The sequence below is a fragment of the Buteo buteo genome, chromosome 21 (assembly GCF_964188355.1).
Source record: "Buteo buteo chromosome 21, bButBut1.hap1.1, whole genome shotgun sequence".
Lineage (NCBI taxonomy): Eukaryota > Metazoa > Chordata > Aves > Accipitriformes > Accipitridae > Buteo > Buteo buteo.
The window spans coordinates 10,652,799-10,671,237 of record NC_134191.1 but is presented as its reverse complement, the minus strand read 5'-3'; the positions used below and the strand labels follow the sequence as shown (position 1 = coordinate 10,671,237).

General features: G+C 37.4%; 1 protein-coding gene across 2 annotated transcripts in view; it reads right to left on the bottom strand.

Moving 5' to 3' along the window:
* Positions 1-6,493: 6,493 nt before the first annotated feature.
* CFAP20DC (CFAP20 domain containing) overlaps positions 6,494-18,439 on the bottom strand; it is an 82,648-nt gene continuing 70,702 nt past the window's right edge. For both annotated transcript variants that reach the window (XM_075052899.1, XM_075052900.1), the window contains 2 exons: positions 11,262-11,353; positions 6,494-6,603 (listed from right to left, as the gene is read on the bottom strand). In XM_075052899.1, coding sequence (XP_074909000.1) covers positions 6,494-6,603; positions 11,262-11,353 — 202 coding nt within the window. The remainder of the gene's footprint in view (positions 6,604-11,261; positions 11,354-18,439) is intronic.

The following is an 18,439-nucleotide window of genomic DNA, read 5'->3' as shown; positions in this document are numbered from 1 at the left end:
CGCACAGATGGCATGCCTGGATTTTACCACACCTAACACTTCGTTGCTTTTCCTGAGCAGAAACCTGCCTTCTTGGTTCGCACTCTATCATTCAACGAGTATTGCAAATTAATTGCAAAAGTGTAAGTAAGTGCAGTAGCAGCTTGGCCCTGGTGACATTAAGCACTGTCAGACTCTGACGATGTAGGGACGAGAGGCCCTGCGGTAGCGGGTGCAGGCGAGGCACAGGGTGGCTGTACCTGTACCCAGGGATTTACAGTTGCAAGTAGGGGAACAGGGCTGCAAACTGAGCTGGGATGGAGCAAATGGAACCTGGAAAAGTAACGTGGTATTTCTGAGTAGGTGAGTGGTGCCAAACCTCTCTTTCTCGCTGCTATGCCATGGTCTGCATGTCTCTGAACAGCACTGAGGGTGATTTTTATCATAGCTGTTGGTCTGATCCTGGTTCTGTCCCAGAGGACAGGGGGATGTGTTTGGGTAAAGATGCCTGGGCCACAAAGGGGCCACAGTGGTGCCCAGGCTGTGGGCTGCACGGGACTGTGGGGGTGCATGGGACTGTGGGGGTGCATGCACCGTGGAGGCTCTCCGGTTACTAGAAAGTAAAATGAGAAAACCCAAAAGCTGGATTGTTTTTTGGTATTCTTGTGAACATCATGCAGCTTGCTGAGGCATTAATGCTACTTTGGAATTGGCTGTTTCTGAAATCTACTTGCCTTTTTTTTTTTTCTTTTTTTTGGGCTTCACGTGGGTTCATGGGAAATGCCATACAGGTATCTGCCAGACCCTCCAGCCAGAATGCGTCTTACTGAGGTTGGAATGACAAAATGCAGTGCCACCCAGCCATGTGTTCAGCACAACACCACTATTGACACGGTGGGATTCCTCCTCAGAGGCCCCTCTCGAGCTCCGGTGAGAAAACAGCAGCCTAATGTAAAGGAAACTCTTGCATGGGACATTTCCTGAGCTTTATGAATTCACTGGAAAATTACTCAGCACAATAATAAATGCATCCATAGCTTTGATATTTTGCACATCAGGTGGTAAAACAGTAGCTGTGAATAGATTGCCTGTATGAAGATTTTTGCCTTGAGCACTGCAGTAGCAGATGGCCTAATAAATATGCAGTGCTCTAAAACAACGTTTCTAATTTCTGTGACCCAAGGTTTTTTGGTCTCCCACACAGATAAAATGCACAATCATCCAATAATAAACTTTTTAATAGATAAAAACCCTAAGCAGTGTAATGTAAACATCGTTTGAAGTACACCAGCAGTACCAGTGTAGTAACACTTGCACTAGGAGCCTAGCTGGGTTACTTTATGAAAAGTATTTTACTGTGGCTGTACGTGGTCAGCGCAGAGGACCTGCTATTGGCATAGCCCGTATCTTTTCTTTGGCAGTGGCCAGGGGAGGATATCTGTGAGGAGTGGGATGAGGACACACTGTCAGTCCCCAGGAGCACTCCAGCAACACCGCAAAAGTAAAATTGCTTTTTATTCAATGGCTGTTGATAGCATTTTTCCTCTGTTGTTTTGCAACCACGTACCTTTCAAACCTGTCTGCTCTTCAAAACTCCTGGCAAAAGAACATGATAACAAAGAAAAAAAGCCTGAGATCTGCTGAAGAGGCCACAGCTGCAGCGATGGATCACCAAACGCTCTGGCTTCAGCAAAGCGTTCAGCCCCTCTGCAGACGCGCTGGACCGTTGTGCCCGATGGCCGGGAGCCAGCACCAGCTGTTCAGGTGTCAACATCTCCTTTCTCTTCCAGTGATGAGGGTACTTCTGCGCAGAGAGGTTTAAGGACACCAGCACAGGGCCTGCATGAGCAGAGAGATGTATCAGGCCCACGTTTTGACAGAAGCAGAAAAACAACCTTTACCACAAGCACCATTTTGGTGCCCTGAGAACAAAAAAAGAGGTGGAACTGCTGGGGAGCCGTGCTCAGCTGGGGCACCTGGTGTTTGTGTTGGCCTTGAACTCACCTCCAAAAATGTCTCTCAGCTCTCCAGCATCCCCAGCCTGAGTCCACTCTCATCTGCCATGCAGACTGGATGGCACACACTTACTTAGAAAGGGATTAAAAGCATCACAAGGCTGTTGATTCACCACTGATTTACCCTTTACCCACAGGAACCTTCATAATGATTCTCACCACGTAGCAATGTCCACAGATTATTTTTGCTCTTGAAAACTGTCAAGCTTGGAAACAGAACTGCTTTTAGAGTGGCATGAGAAGAGCAAAAGCCTGCTCAGGTCTTCGCATCGTGGGCTGCTGTGTGTGACCCCTTGAGAGCAGCTCATGGCTGTTTCTGGGGTTTCATCCAGGGCGTTTGCATTTGCGCTGTTTGTAACGCCTGCAGCAGGATCCCAAAACATCACAGTTAGAGCTGCCTGTACAGCTGCTAACAAGCAAGTTAAACACCGAATAAGAAAAAATGACAAGTATTGTTGTTACACTTACATACTCCCATGGGTATCGTGAAGCCAAGCTTTCAGTTTATCAGGGAACTGAATTTAAATAGTTTTTTTCAAGGTGCCAAAAAAGGTGGCAGATAAGGATGCCAAGTTACTATAGTAACCATGAGAAAAGTGGTGATTATCAGCAATACCACATAGAAAAGAGAGACTGGATTGTCTTTTCATTTTACATGTAGCCCATTGCTTAAAAAAATAAGCCCTTTCCTAAAATAAAGAAATACCATGGAAAAATAACTTGAATATGAAATGCATTATGTGAAATTATTTTCAAGGATTTTTCAGCCTGTGCAAGCTTGCCATTTGACCCAAAGTTTAGAGGATGTGCTGCTAGACAGAATGCTTTATGGCTGAAGGCTATGTGAATAATAAAGCATGACTTTTCATGTTTTCTCACCTAGTAACCACGGCAGCAGAAGGGAAAAAAATCAATATTGATGTCCTACTGTAAGCTCCTTAGGACAGAGTGTGTTCTTTGTTTGGCATAATGAGGCTCACACGTACAGACAGTACTTGGGCACAAATGACAGTACTGCAAGATCAGAAAGTTCTAGCAGCTGCTTGGAGGAGCCCATGCTGGTGCTCACATGTACCAGGTTGTCTGTGACCTGCAACTCACTGCAGCCGCAGCCCACAGAGATCTAAAGGCTGAAACCTGATTATTTGGTTGGGCTTCGGAGAAAACCTTGGTAGATGGACCTAAGGCAAAAAGAATGAGAAATGGGGAGAATCATTCCAGCAACATAGAAACACGCTGCTCTGGGCTGTGGCTAAGAAGCGTTTTAAAGATTTCTTCTTCCTCCTGAACTATCTGAAAGCTGGTCGACCATGTTTTTTAGGAACTCGGAAACAAAGCAGAGATGTCTGTCACACCTCACGTGCGTAAGGAATATAGAAAGGCCCGAGAGACCAATTGATTGACTTGTGATCTGCTGACTCCAGCAGCTCTGCCGAGCTAACTTCAATTCCTCTATTTTCAATGCACATCTAAGAAACATTAATGAAGCCTTACTAAAATTTACTGCATCTCAGAATTTCTGTTCCCCAAAATCATAACTGATGCTGGATCTGTAGAAATAAATCCCTGTGGACAGTTTCATTGGCCTGAAGCTTTATGCCCAGACACAGGTCTTTTTACCTGTTGGAAAGCACACTCTACTGAGAATTATGGGATTCTCATGGACTAAAACATTGCACATGACTGCTAGAAGCAAATCTCTGTGTTCTTCATCACTTGCCATAAATGCTGGCTTTGACAAATTGGCTAAACAAAAAGCATGAGGCGTGCCAGCAGTGCTTTAGTTCTAAGTTCACAGGATGATGATTAAGAAAAACATCGTGAGCAAAACTTACAGTCCTTGCAGCTAAGCCTTTCGTGCTGTTCAGCTCACAGGTGTTGTTCACAGCACCACGGCAATCAATCCCCACGGATGTTGAAGACATAAAGCTGCTAACTAGAACACAAAGGGCAAGGATCCCAAACTGCTGATTTTGAAAAGCAGGACTTACCTATAAAATACTACTGTGCTAATGACAGGAAAACAGAGTGTATCGGGACTTGCCTATGAACCTGTCTGCAACAGGACTCACCCTGAACCTGGAGTTGCTACCCGCCTGCCTCGTCATCTCGTTAAAGGCAGGGAGTCCAAGGTCTCCCTTTTGTCCAAGCTTTGGATGTCCACTGGTACACTTTTGTACATGACACATTAGTGATTGCCTGCTGTGAAGCCAGGACAAGCATATCCACCCAGCCAGGCATCAGCAGACAACCCGCTGGACCTTTGCAGACTTCTGCCTCGTAAATAGCAGAGACCGGTTTGCAGCCAGCATTTTGTTGGTGGGTGTTGTTTTTTTTTTTCCCAAAGTGAGCGGTTATCTCAGCATCAGTGACCCAGTCTGAATTCACAGTGGTGCCCTAGGACATCCAACCGCTCCTGTGAGACATGTGGCTATGAAAGGAAAATTAACAACACATTTTAAATAGCCCTTGCCACCGATACAGGGAGCATGGTCCTGATCACTAAGTGATGCTAAAAAGAAAGTGGTTAGATATGCACAAGCATGTACAAGCTAGCATCTGATTTTTGAAGGTCAAAATTATGATTTCATTGAACTTTTAAACTGATTATGGCATTAGCAAGAACAGGTACAAATCTTTCTGGGAGAAACAGGCTAAGGCAGGGTAAGTAAATTATCTCAACACAGTATCTGTCTTCCTGTGGATTTCAGTGCTACTCTTACTTGAATCAATTTGTGATGATATGTTTGTACCTGCCACAGAAGCCAAATACACAATCTGATCTTATGCCAAGTCACTATTAACAAGTGCATTTTCAATTGATTCTAGGATATTCATTAACTGGGATCCATAATTACATATAATTTACAGACATACAATTTTAAATCACTTGCCGGTGAGCTTACTAAGCTCACTTTATGACATTCAAATACATTATTCTTAAAAATTCACTGAGTAATCAGCTTGCAAATAATTACAGTGGAACAGCACTGGATATAATCAAGTAGAAACTTAAAACAAGAATCACCAGAAAGGCCTATAGGTCACTTTTGCCATGTGATTTTGACATTCCCTTCAACTGTCTTCAGAAAACTGTTATGTACTGAACTGGTGGACTTCAAAGCTGTTCCACTAACTCAACTGCATTACAACACAACTCTTTGGACTTGTTGTTTCATGGGCAACCCTTGCCCGACACCTTTTCTTCAATACCAGGCAGCTGATTTTTTAATCATTTATTTACCCTTTGAGCAAGTGTCCTGTCGGCTGCGGGGGGCCAGTAGTGGCAAGCAGCACTGCACAGTGTTGCAGAATCTCCCTTGCACTGGGGCTGGAAATGTCGGGCACTGCTTGGAGCCAAGTAGCAGCCATGGCAATGCAGAAACATCAGGATCAGGTTAACTGGTTTTTAGAACAGACAAAGCTTGACATATCTCCACGCACAGTATTTTACTCATTTCATATAATGATTTCATTTTCAAAGGCTACGTACAGTCTGGTTCATATCTATGGTCTTTCTCCATGGTCAATAAGGGATATTTTATATACCACAGAAAAAAAATTGCACAGTGACACAGGCAATTTAAAACTCTAAGTTGGAAATTCAGGACCCTCACTGAAAACTGGACTAAAACCCAATACAGAGCGGTTAAACAAATTACTTTCTTTTATTGCAAGGTATAATGGAAAAACTAATACAAACATGTAAGACCTGCGCTCTGAACACAGCTTCCCATATGAATCATATACACACCTTCTTGCCTTACATGAAAAAAGGCTCAAATTTTTGAGCGTTGAAGCAATCACTCTTACTGCTCTTCAGTCCTATGTTAAATTACATCAGCAAAGTAGACAGTAGCTGGCACTCTCAGAGCCTGCCATTCACCCTGTTGTGGTCTAGATTTATAAACTGCCCATGCACACACCGTAAGGTGCACCAGACTGTACCACTGTACAGCTTTGACATCATCCCATTACTGTAATATGCAACAGTAGAGAATTTCTTGAAGAGAAGGAAAATACTGCGTTCTCTGATGACTAAAGGGAGAGAGTGAGCTTATGAAATGGAGGCCTTCGAACAACATGCTGTATAGGAATAAGATAGCTCAGACCCAATTAAAAATACACAGCAAGCAAGTAATGAATTTTTTTTTTTATTTGAGTAAAAACACAATTTACAGATAAACACCACAAACCTCCTTGATTCAACTTCATTTGTTTCCATATAGAACCTTTGAATATTGGAAATAAATTAGACTAACAAATAAATGTATTAGTCACAAGGAACTTTTATGTTATGTGATCTTCCACTGCATTACACCTTAATACAAAACTATAAAAATAAGACACTATTTACAAAATATATTTATTTGTTTGCAAAACTATTGGTTAATTCAAGTTTTAAGCTACATGATAAATTATACAGCTCAGTCACTCTTTACAAACAGTTAAAAGATAAACCTACTCTGAATACAAAATGATATCCTCTCATGATCTGACTATGCCAATTCATAGTACTTCCCAGAATCTGGATCAAAGTAACAGTTCAGACATGGATCATACAAAAGAGTCAAAACTTCCTCATCATCTTCAGCATTGAGGTCTTCACCTGTGCCAAGTGGGAGAAGTAAGAATAAATCACTCTTATTCACTTAGACAATAACATGGAAATACCTGTCAGATGTGACAGAATTTTTCTTTAAAGTGTGTAATCTTCTGACTTCTGAATTGTTACCTTCAAGATAACAGCAATTCACGTTTTTACTATATTTCCGAAGACTTGTATTTATTTGAGGTGAAATGATGTCAGTCAGTGTTTGCTTAATGACTGGACTTTACAAAGTCCGGTGGAGCAGTTCACCACAAGTACCTTTACTGACAGTGCATCAAAGTATTCCTAAGTGGTATTTTTCTCAATGACCTTAAACAGTAATGTTTTAGCATGAACAAAGACAGTCAGTGCATATTTAAGGCCTGTAAGAATGAAAGAGTTTGAATGTCTGGTACCCAGTATGTCACCTAAATGTCTAGTATAAGTAAATCCATACAAAAGAGCTTTCAATATCAGAGAGGAAATAAGATTGTTTCAGACAATAAAAATTTTAAATCTAGGTTGTCTAAAGTTATGTAAAATGCAAGAATGCTTTCAGGTAACAGAAACGAATCCTTAGCCTAAAATACCCCAATAAAGCCATACAGACTTTTATTACAGACACTTTATGTATTGTAGCTCCTTTTCTAAACCTGTCTGTCTTTCATACAAGCTAAATCTAAGTTACATGATCTATAGCTTTTTGATAGGAAATGCACAGTTGAACACAATCTGTATCTTGAATTCCATCACAAATGTTCATCTCGTTCTCAGACTGCTAATACAAAAGCTCAATGCTTTGTATGCCCTAACACGTCATAATAAGTAATGGCCTGTTATGCTAACAGCAGCAGTTTCACAACGCTCAGAATCTATTTACAGCCAGGATCACACAACGATATATAGGTTACATTATCTAGAGACCAGAAAGTAGGTTGGTGCATTTAATGCATACAGAAGAAGCATGCACTTTATCATTTTGGAAGAGATTTCATTTTTGTTTCCTCAGTAGCATTAACAAATGCCATCAGAAAGAAACTTTTGCTGTAACCAAAGGTAAAAAGGTAAAGCTAAATTGTTGCCCTCCCTGCTGTGGGTACTTCATAAGGCCTGGTAAGCTAAATGAGGTTAACTGAGATATTTTCTTTGGATAGCTCTTGAGAAAAGTTATGCAGTGCAGAAAGAAGGCGTAGAACTGAATGTCTTTTTCTACACTTCAGATCATAGTACACAAGCAAATGGTATTCATGCCTCATTCCCTCACATAGCCTTACATTTTCACCTGAAACCATGCTGTTATTTCCACTGAATTCTTCCTTTTATTAGTTTGCTTTTCCCTGCCTATGCTTCTCTTCAAAATGATTCTCTTTTCTTCTCCAAGCTTAAATCTCCTTACCTCTTCACCTTAGAACTGGCCTCTCCATATACTCCCTGGTTTGATTTAGGAATAAGAAATTCTTCAGCCTCATCAGGTGTACACCTCTTTCCCTGTATGCCTTGAATTCATACCAAATCAGAATTAGATTGCAACCAGGACTAGCTGGATTTATAGCTTTATAGCAATAATTCCTTGCATGTATTTCCATTTGAATGAGAACTTAGTTTTCTAGATGTATTTTGTTTTTAAAGTTAGGCTTCTTTTAGCATCTCACAATGTCTGCAAATGCATTTTAAGGTGTTTCTAGATGTTGGAACAGATTTCCAATGGAAGCATGGAGTATTAAGTTTTGAACAGATTAAAAAAATGTATGAAAACCTCACTTCTGTTCTTCTACTTTCTAAAAAGAAGTACTAATTGAATTAAGTGACATTCTTCTACAAGACTCAACTAATGTGTAATGGCTGTGTTAAAAGGCATGTTTCTACTTTCAAATGGTATATTGTGTACAACCTGACCATATGTAGGAATGAAGTATCCACAGCCAAATTAACTGATAAACAAGTCACTTTCAAAGAAAATTTCCATAGCTGTTTATGCTGCCACCATCCACGCTTTTGAGGTTGAAGCTGCTCAGGATTGCATGAAAAAACCTCTTGACAGTTTAATTTGAATATCATGGTGAAAGCAAAATCAAAGCTTTTGTTCTTAAATCACTAAAAAATTAAACAGTATTCGAGGCTAGAAAATAACTTGATTTTAAACAAAAACTGAAGTCTGTGCTGTAGATTATAGAGGGATGAGTATTTTTTAGTTCTGAGCTGAAAGAAGACTGAAGATAGTTACTACCTCTGAATAACTGTCATATTAAATGAAATTCTGCCCCACTGAAATCAGGGGAGCTATTGTTTTTATGGAGAAAGGCTTTTGCTCAAGATGTCTAAACTCGGATAACAAAGAATGGAGGAGGCATATAGCAGCTTTATATGAACTCTGAAATAAACGGACAAATAACTGTGTTATTTTTTACATAGTCACCACAGTCTGGAGAACTAAAATGGTTTCCCTTTTCACTCTATTCTAAGTCTTAATATTAGAAAATGGCTTGTAGCAAATCTCACTTTAAGATACATAGATCATATTCTGACCCTGATACAAGTCAACTGCACTGGATCAGGTGTCAGCAGAAGGGATGTTGAAAAGAACACTCCTAATATTTTCTCCGATACGATCCTTGAACATTGAACTGCAGTGCTCAAATCTATGCTGTAATTATGTACTGCAGGGTTACCATATGACTACTGTCAACAGCTGTAGTCCAAGAAAGAAGACTATTCAGTACTGTGGTTCCTAGACCACTATCTTAAGACAAGTAACAAGATACAATAAAGTTTCAGAGAATTTACGGCTCTGCCTTTGTCACTTACTGTAGAAACTTCCTTGTATGAATTGTTATGTCAAGATAAATGAAATTGTCTGTAAATCAGAAATATCAATGCCCAGTAAGGAAAAAATCTATGGAAATTTAACATATTTATGAGTCTACATTTTCCTCTTGATTGCCTTGTGAAACCTGTTGAATAGAAGACTACTCATTACATCTCCCTATTTAACTATGTACTATGGATAGTGCAAAGGTTAAGAAAGGAACTGTAGAATAAAATGCTTTCTTAGAAATGAATCACCTTTTTTCCCCAAAGTTATGCCCCAACTTAAAAGATTTTTTTCTAAATATAAGAATTAAAAAATCTTTATAAATACACTAATGCTATACTATCTATTTTTCTTTAAGGATACTTCTAGATAAAATTAATATCTTGAATAGATTATGATTCACTGCAGATTTTCAGTACCGATAATATGCTTTTGCTATCCTGTGATACTCGGAATACTGGAAAACTGCACACACACAAAATAATCTTGTGACACTTAAGACACTTCCCAAGATGAGAAATAACTCATTTTCTAATGTGATATTTAAAAAAAAAAAGTGAGTAGGGCAGCAGAATTTTCTGGAATTAATCTGAGCATTCAGTTTGTTGATCAGATCTGGTACTTAACTGTCAGTAGTAAAACATTTCTTTTGTCACACAAATAACTAACCGCAAGTGAAGTGATTAAGAAAAAAAAGCTTTTTTTTCAAAGTGCTAGAGATATATCACAGGACATGACCTACTTTGCATCTTTTTAAAAAATGATACTCCAAACCACCTAGTTACCATGGTCCATCAAGATTTTTTTAAACAAAGTTATCTAGGAAAACACACAGATTCTGATGTTTGATGGGTACAATCTAATCTGATAAGCATTACACGTATTAATTACATGGCACTGCATTTTCACACAGTAACATAAAAAAATTCTCAGAGGCCTATCACAAATTTATATCCAACATGCCTTTAACTCAAGGACTACTGTCCTATTCTCTTTGGCTTACTTAGGACCCTTAACAAAACATATTATTTGATTCTTCAAAGCAAGGTCCCTTCCTGACAGCAAAATTCTATTTTGCTGTCATAAACAATTACAAATATACATCTATGAAAACATTCCCAATTTGAGGGGCATAATCTATTTTAGACAGTAAATCACTGAGACATCTTCATCCCTTGGGCAGCCAAAATACACAGGTCAGATTTATGAGAGTTCCCATTGAATTCCCCAGACTTGAAGAAAAATGTAGATATCTACCCTGTTTCCTAAGCCAACTGATAAGAAAAAAGGGCATTTGAAGAAAACAAGGTATTTGTTTTTTCTGTTCTTGTTGACTTTCCAGTTTCAGCTAAGTTCTCTGCTGTTCTCTAAGCAAACACCATTAATAAACAAAAACTTATAACACTTTAGGTGGTGACAACAGTCTTTATTCAGGAAGTCACACTGAGATTTCATTTAAGGCTAAATCTGAAATTTTTCTTCATAAGAGAAGTATCACTTACATAAGTGTAATTGTGCTTCTGAATAAGAATGTTTAGTCTTTGCATTCATTCTTTCATAGGTTTGCCACCCCCACTAGCATAAATTCCTTATTTTAAACAAATAAGATGCAGTTTTTATGAGTTAACCGGCATCAAGCCAGAACATTAGGAAACTGCAACTGCATAAGTTATTCTTTTATCAGAGGCAAATAATACTGCATGGAAAACTCTGCTAGCTTGAGCTGAGAATAATAAATAAAAGAACTTGGAACCAAAATGCATCAGTATAGAAAACTACGAAAAGGCAGCACCATGAGTACAGAAACAGCATTTAGAAATGTCTTTCTACCCAGGTCCCTTTCATTGTCTTCATAAATTCCTACCTGGAATACTCTGATTTGTTGAAGATTTAGTGTGCTCTTCCAGTTGTTGGCTTCCAGGCACGATGGGAGGACTGAACAGGTTCAACCAGTCCCTGAAAAACACAAACCAAAATATCATTCCTAAAAGCACAGTTTGTGTTCCTGTTTGTTCACATTCTTTTGATTATTAAAACAAAATTCAAAGGAAATTGCAGGTTGTTGAGCATGATGAAACAAAATCAAGCTGGATTGTACTATTATAAACACAAACTTCAGAGTTAATACAATTCTTAAACATTAAGGCTTCCTTCCTTCCTCAGCCTTTTCACCTGTTCTGTTCACACTAAATTCTGTGTTTTAAGTCAGGTTTGCTTTGCAGATTTCAGCTGGTATTGCTCCCTCAGCAAAAGGTCTACATGAGGTGTGATCCATAACCTACAGAGCTATACTTTGAAAGCCTGTAGAACTCATGAGAGTCTTTTTCTGAGGAATAAAGACTTGGGATGAACAACCTCTGTTTTATGGGAGACTGTGGGGGTCAATTTGATTAAAAATCCTTACCCTCTCTAAGGAAAAAGCCTTAAAGACAATCACAAGAGGTGTTTGGTTACCACTGACTTGGCACTGCTTGGAGCTCCCTGTTAACAGGGTGACATAGCAAGTAGTATATCATTCACAGTGTGGATGGTTGGCAAATTAGAGCTGAGCTTAGACATGAAATGGATGCCACTAACAGTGTGATACCAACTCAGTGGTCATGAACTGTGGGACAGCTGATTTGTATTAAATAATTTAATCTTTCCAGTTTAATTTAACTTTAAAATTTTTCAATAAAGGGAATTAGTGATCAGAGCTAAGAATAATATTACTAACAGCTTTCTAGTGTTTTTAAGAAGGAAACATTGGATTGTCAGGATGTTATTGTTGATAGTATTGTTGATACTGGAAAAAAAGCTTTGTTATGTAAATACATTATAAATAATTGTTTATAACAATTTTATTGTTATAAAATGTTATATGTTGTAAATAAAAATTTGTTACTGAGCATAACATGATTTTAGCTACTGGCAAGACTATACAGAGGACTCATCACAGCTGTCACACATCTATTTTGCTTCTGTAAAGAAAAAAATTTTGATAGGATCTTTATTATAGAGGAGGGAGTATGGATTTTCTTCACCTACTCAATTTAATAGGCAATTTATGTCTCTCCTGAACACTACTTTGTGATAGCTTTTAAAAATGATTTTCACGTTATCATACATTCATGCAAAGTTCAAAGTTCATTTCACATACACCACTTTATGATACACTGTCTTTGATTGTTACAGCTCAAAAAAAGGAAAACAGAACAGTTGTTTTTATTGTTACTGCTTTTTATTGCAAACTGAACTGCAGATTTTTTCACTGAAGAAGTCACTCACATTATACTATCAGAGAAGGATAGCCCTGGAAGGACACATCTAAGCCACAAAGTTAAAACATTCTTTGTGCAGGTGACCATGTTTTGTAATTCTTTTCATATATGAAATTAATCTCTGTACACTGTGCATAGCTGATGTTTCCTTAAGTTCCCATCTCTCCTCTTCAACAGTAAAGAGCTGTAACACATTAAAGCTTCCATATAACCATTAACTAGGCTAAATAATTGCAAGTTAACACTTAAACACAGAATTCGAGGAGCCTCAGTAAATCATCTCATTTTCATAGAACCAGATCCATCCTTTTTGAACAACTTATTTTACTGCAAGGCAAGGGGAATGGAAGGGAAAAGGGGTCTTTAAATTCCCTTATGTTTGCTTCATGCTGATGGGAACAGTGCAGCTCCACAGAGTAAATTAAACTTGGTTTGGGGTTGATTCAACTTATGTCTGGCCATGGCTGTTCCAACAGCTGGCACTATAACATTATGCATGCAAACTTGTGCTAGAGGCCAGGGAGATTAGCCAGAGCTGTAGAGGTAACTTCAACATCCATGGCTTCTCCTAGAAGGGATGATTTTTTCCAAAGCTTGACAGATTTCTTCACATTGCCAAACTGTAACTGTCTCAACTCAACTGTCCAACACCAAGTAAACAGGTAACGTACTTCTACCTTCTGAAAAGCCTTGATGATCTCATGTAAGATTTGCTTCTGACAGAGATCTGGCAAGGCTCAGTCATGTGTTTTAATTGCTAAAATATGCCAACTGCATTTTTTTTTTTGGTTAGTTTTTCTGCTACTTCTGGACTTGTTATTGATTCCACATCATCTCCTGTTGGCATGTATGCATAATCTGGGGTGAATCAGGGGACAACCACCTATCTGTTTTCAGTCAAAATGGAAAAAACTAATTTTCTGCCTCAGGAAACAGAACTGCTGGTGTAGAAATCCAGCAAGCAGTATAGCAGATTTAAAGGAAGAGATATTGAATTTTCCATCATTTCAATATGTAAAAAAAAATACTTCAAAATTTTTTTACACCATCATGTTATTTTAACATATATGGCTAACTTCACAACCAACCCTTTTCCTCTTCTGCTGTTCAGCTAATGCCAGTGAGAACTGGTACAACTAATCCACACAGCAACATGCTTGCCTAGACATCTCATTATTAGCCCTCTCTGTCATTGCTCACCATATTGCATTCCCTGAATATAGCCAAAGACTCTTTGTTTACACCAAAGCTTCAAAAGTTTTTAGGAATGACAGTTAAATGCATGCTATGATATCCAGTGGCATGGTAGAAAGTATTTTCCATTTCTGCCACTTGCACGTGTGGTGTGTGCTGCCTCAGAATCAGCCAACATAATTCTAACACTAGAATCTGACCATGCTCATAGGATATAGTCAGAGAGCACGAAGCATTATCACTTACCTGATTCTCTGCAATTGCACTGAAACACAATGTCAGCAAAGGCAATCGCTTGGAGAAACTGTGGCAATTTTAGAGAAGGTAAGGAAGCACTATTAGTGCTAATCTACATCTCTGCTTCCCAAGCTACCCTTTCTTCCAAATTCACTACAGCTTTTTTAAAAGACAGTGATGTCTGAGATCCGGAGGAGAACTAAAATATTTCTGCTAGGAAGATGGCTGAAGCAAAAGTGGCGCAAGGACAGAGGAAAGACAGTGCTTGCTTCTAAAGAGAATTACCTCAGTCAGACCAAAAAAATGTAGTTACAAAAGTAAAGAAGCTTTAGAGTATATATGCAGTTCTACAGGTCTGGCACAAAACAGAAGAGTTTAAAGATACGTGTTTTTCATACAAAATATGTACCAGAGAATTTCTAAAGAAAATAGTTCGTACCTGGAAAGCAGAGAGGATGTTAGTAAGAAGGAAGGAAAGATAATAAGGCAATTACCCCCAATGGAAAAGAGACAATTCATTTAGAGAACACTGAAGGAGAGAGGTAATCATGTGTCATTAAACCAGTATTTCTGTTAAATTAATAGTTATTACTTAGAAAATTTATGAATTTTAGTTTGAAGTCTCATCTCTGGAAGATCTTCCTGAAAGATGAAGTCTGAGAAATCAGAGATGGGATGATTTGTGAGTAGCTGGATGATTTTGTCCTTCATTTACTGGAGTCAGTTCTTGTGTAAAGGAGTTGTTCAGTTTCATCTTTATATTTATTTTGATGCATCTGGATCAGTAGATGAATTATTTTCTCTAGGAGGTGCAAGTGTAAGATCTAGGGATTTTGATGGTTCCAAAGGGAGGCAAAGGAGTTTTTATTTATGAGAGGCAACAAAGATGTGCAGGCAAATTTAATATTTCCTATTAAGTCTAGATTCAGTTCATGTTTTTTTCTTTCAATATCCAAGAAAAACTAATAGTTTTGCTATTCAAACCCCTCTCACCAAGGCAAGTAATCAAAACACTACAGCATTAGGGACTCATTGTTGACTTAATATTACTTTTAAGCTTGAAACATTTCACACAATATATATGTTAAAAACTGGTTTATTACTTCCACAAGTTAGTTAGCAATGTTTAAATCAACTTCTCCTAAAATATTGAAAATAAATTTTAAAAAAATCTCATGTGTGCTGAAATCTTCTTGGCCAAATTGCAGTAGAGAGTAAATACTGGCAGTTGATTGATAAACTTCTGAAAAGTGGGTTTACAGTGGTAATTCTGGTAGAAGCTGTAGTCTAGCAGTCAAAATGGACTTTTCCACAATGAAGTCTGCAGTTGCTTTTAGGAAGCAGCTAAAGCATGTGTTTGTGAGAGAGTGTATGAGTTCATTTAACGACAACAACAACAACAAAAACAAAAATCCTGAAAAATTTGTAGACCTTGCTTAAAAGTAGAGCCCAGCATGGAGACAAGCAGCAATATTCTGAGAAATGCAGACTGGCCTGTGTTCCCCTTTATTGTGTTTTTATTCTGACTGAATAAAGAATATTTTGGGGGGGAACTTCTTTAAGAAGCTAGTTCATCTCCTTAAAACAGAAAAGCTAATCACACATTCTGACTAATTAAAGACACTCTATTTATGCTATCAATGCCTCCAGCTGTAATCAATACAATCAACGTGCAATAAACTATCTAGAGCTTTCCTGATAACAACGTGGAATGCCAAGTATTGTCTTTTGACATTGTGAGTTGCATTGTATGAAGGTTTAGAATAGCTTCCACACCCATTCGAAGTATCATGCACCTTTAATACTTGTACTGAAATTCTTCATTATTCTGAAAGCTATTCTCCATACCAAAACAGAATAAAAAAATGTTCTATAATCTTGTTATATTATGGTCTTTTCTTAAAAAAATACTTTCAGAAAATAATTGTCATATATTGAAATATCACATGGTAGCTGAACTGTGATGGAAAGCAAAACAATCTTTTGGACTTATGAACATTGTTTTCAGTTTTATGACAGTATGTTTAATTTTGCAGAAAATGGCATGTATCAGTAAAATCTGTCGAGAAAATTAGTGATGCTTTATTAAGTAGCACTTATCAATGACAATGTTTCAAAATTATTACTATCAACAGAAATCCGAAGAATCAGAGGGTTTTGAATTAAATCTTAATGAACACCTTTGATACTTTGATTTTTTTAGAGATATTTCTGCTTTCTAGTCTATCCTATTGCCTGGACTGAGAAAATGGCAAATCACTTAGTATAAAGATTTTTAACATTGCTGTGAATTGAGATGGCATACTTTATCGCATTTCTTTTGGATCAGATTTAATTTATGTTACTTAAATCAACAGGATCATTTAATCCACATTATGAACAAAATTAAAATGCTTCAAAGTTTTAGTATGGTTTCATCCAACAATCTATACAGGAATTAAAAGGAATATTCGAATTATTCGGTCAGCCTGGCAGTACTCAAAAAATGCAAGGCAAGGGCTACATTATGTTGATTCAGGGAATGAAAAAACAACATCAGTTTTGTATCATTAAGAACACATCAAACTGACAGACTATTAAGCATGTGTAGAGTACAATCAATAAAGAACACAAAAGATTATATTTAACTGCATAAACTACTTAGTAAATCTTTATGAATATGAGAGGAGAACTGGCTTGTGCCTGAGTGATAATAAGAGAAGCACATTTGCTGAATTATTTTTTACAATGGATGATTTGACTAACTCTATGGAGGGCCGGAGAATGCCAATGTATGAATCAAGAGTATAAAAATATTTTAAGGAAAAAAGGACCAATTCTTGAACATCTTGTGCAACTATCAACTAAAATCTCAGCACATACTTCTGTTGTATTAGTAGTGTTTAATACCACATGAAGCAAATTCTGTTGCAAATGCTCAAAGTGAGTAAGTAATACCTTACCATGATCCACTGAATGCAAAGTGCCAGCTCATATCAGAAGTATGGTTCAGTATAGACTAAATATTCAATTCGGCTAAAATAAAGACCTATTTTTATCACTTGTTTGGGTTTTTAATTACATATATTTAAGAAACGTTGTTAGAGACTAACTCAGTTCTTAGATAAATCAATAAAAAGTCACCTAGCTTTGTAAGACTGCCCACCTATTCCCTGCTACTTTTTGGAGCATGCATTACTTTTTAGGCTCCACTAGGTTAGAAGATCTGAATTTTCAATTATTTACACATCTGCTGAACTTCAGGCATATGTTTAACTTCATTAACTTAAATCTGATTACCTATGCACACCTTTTTGGGTTCTGCTTTGTAATATATTAAAGATGTATGCGTAATGGAAGGTGTTTTTTTCTTAATAGAAGTATTTCCATAGAAATAAACCCTTCAATAGTAGTTTCAGTAGTGAAGCAAGGACTTATGTAGGCTATTAATAATAAGATTTGCTTGTGTTATGTACAAAATGCAATCATAATATTTGAAAAAAATGTTGAAATAAAATTTCAGGTCCTGCCACTACATATGTCTGTAATAATTGCGAAGTTATCTGAGCCTTAAGTTGTCCATTATTGCATCTAAAATGCTTTAAAAAACTTCAGATTTTGAACATTCTTAAAGTTTTTACACAAATATGCCATAAACCAAGAAACATTAAATGTTAATTTATACATCAATAACTGTTCAGTGCTACTCAGCCTCAGGTGGGAAAAATAGTATCTTTAAAATGGAAAACTAAGTGAGTATAGAGAATAATAAGATATACTACCAAAAGAATATGGAGTATACTTATACATACAAACCACAGATTTTTGAATGCAAATTTTAACAAAAATATTGAAAAATAACATAAATAATATACACGTCCATATGACTTTGCATGAATTGAAAGCTCTATTTTAAAAAGTATTTAAGGGCAATCTAGCAATACATTGATGATTAAAAAAATGCAAGCCATGAGCTACGTGGTATTATTCTTCTCCTGGATTGTTACTGTAGTTTCAAAATATCATTAAATCAGCACAAACCAACACTTATCATTTCCTGCACATTTTTCACAGTGAGCTGCATTCTGACTATGAGTAATCTGTTAATATGTTCTTTGCCTCACAATCCGTCAAAGTGACAGATTCATTCCATCCCTAATACATAATATCTTCATTTACTGTATGCCTTACTGGAACTTTCTTTTTCCTTTTCCAGAATGCCTTTTTTCTTCCTCCAAACCACTCCAGCAAGTCCAGCCTCCCAGACACCATACTTCTAATGGGGGCAGAGACACCTCCTTAAAAACAAAATTATTTATTTTTCGATGAATTAGTAACTAAAAAAAAGATCATAATAAGTACAAGTGCAACT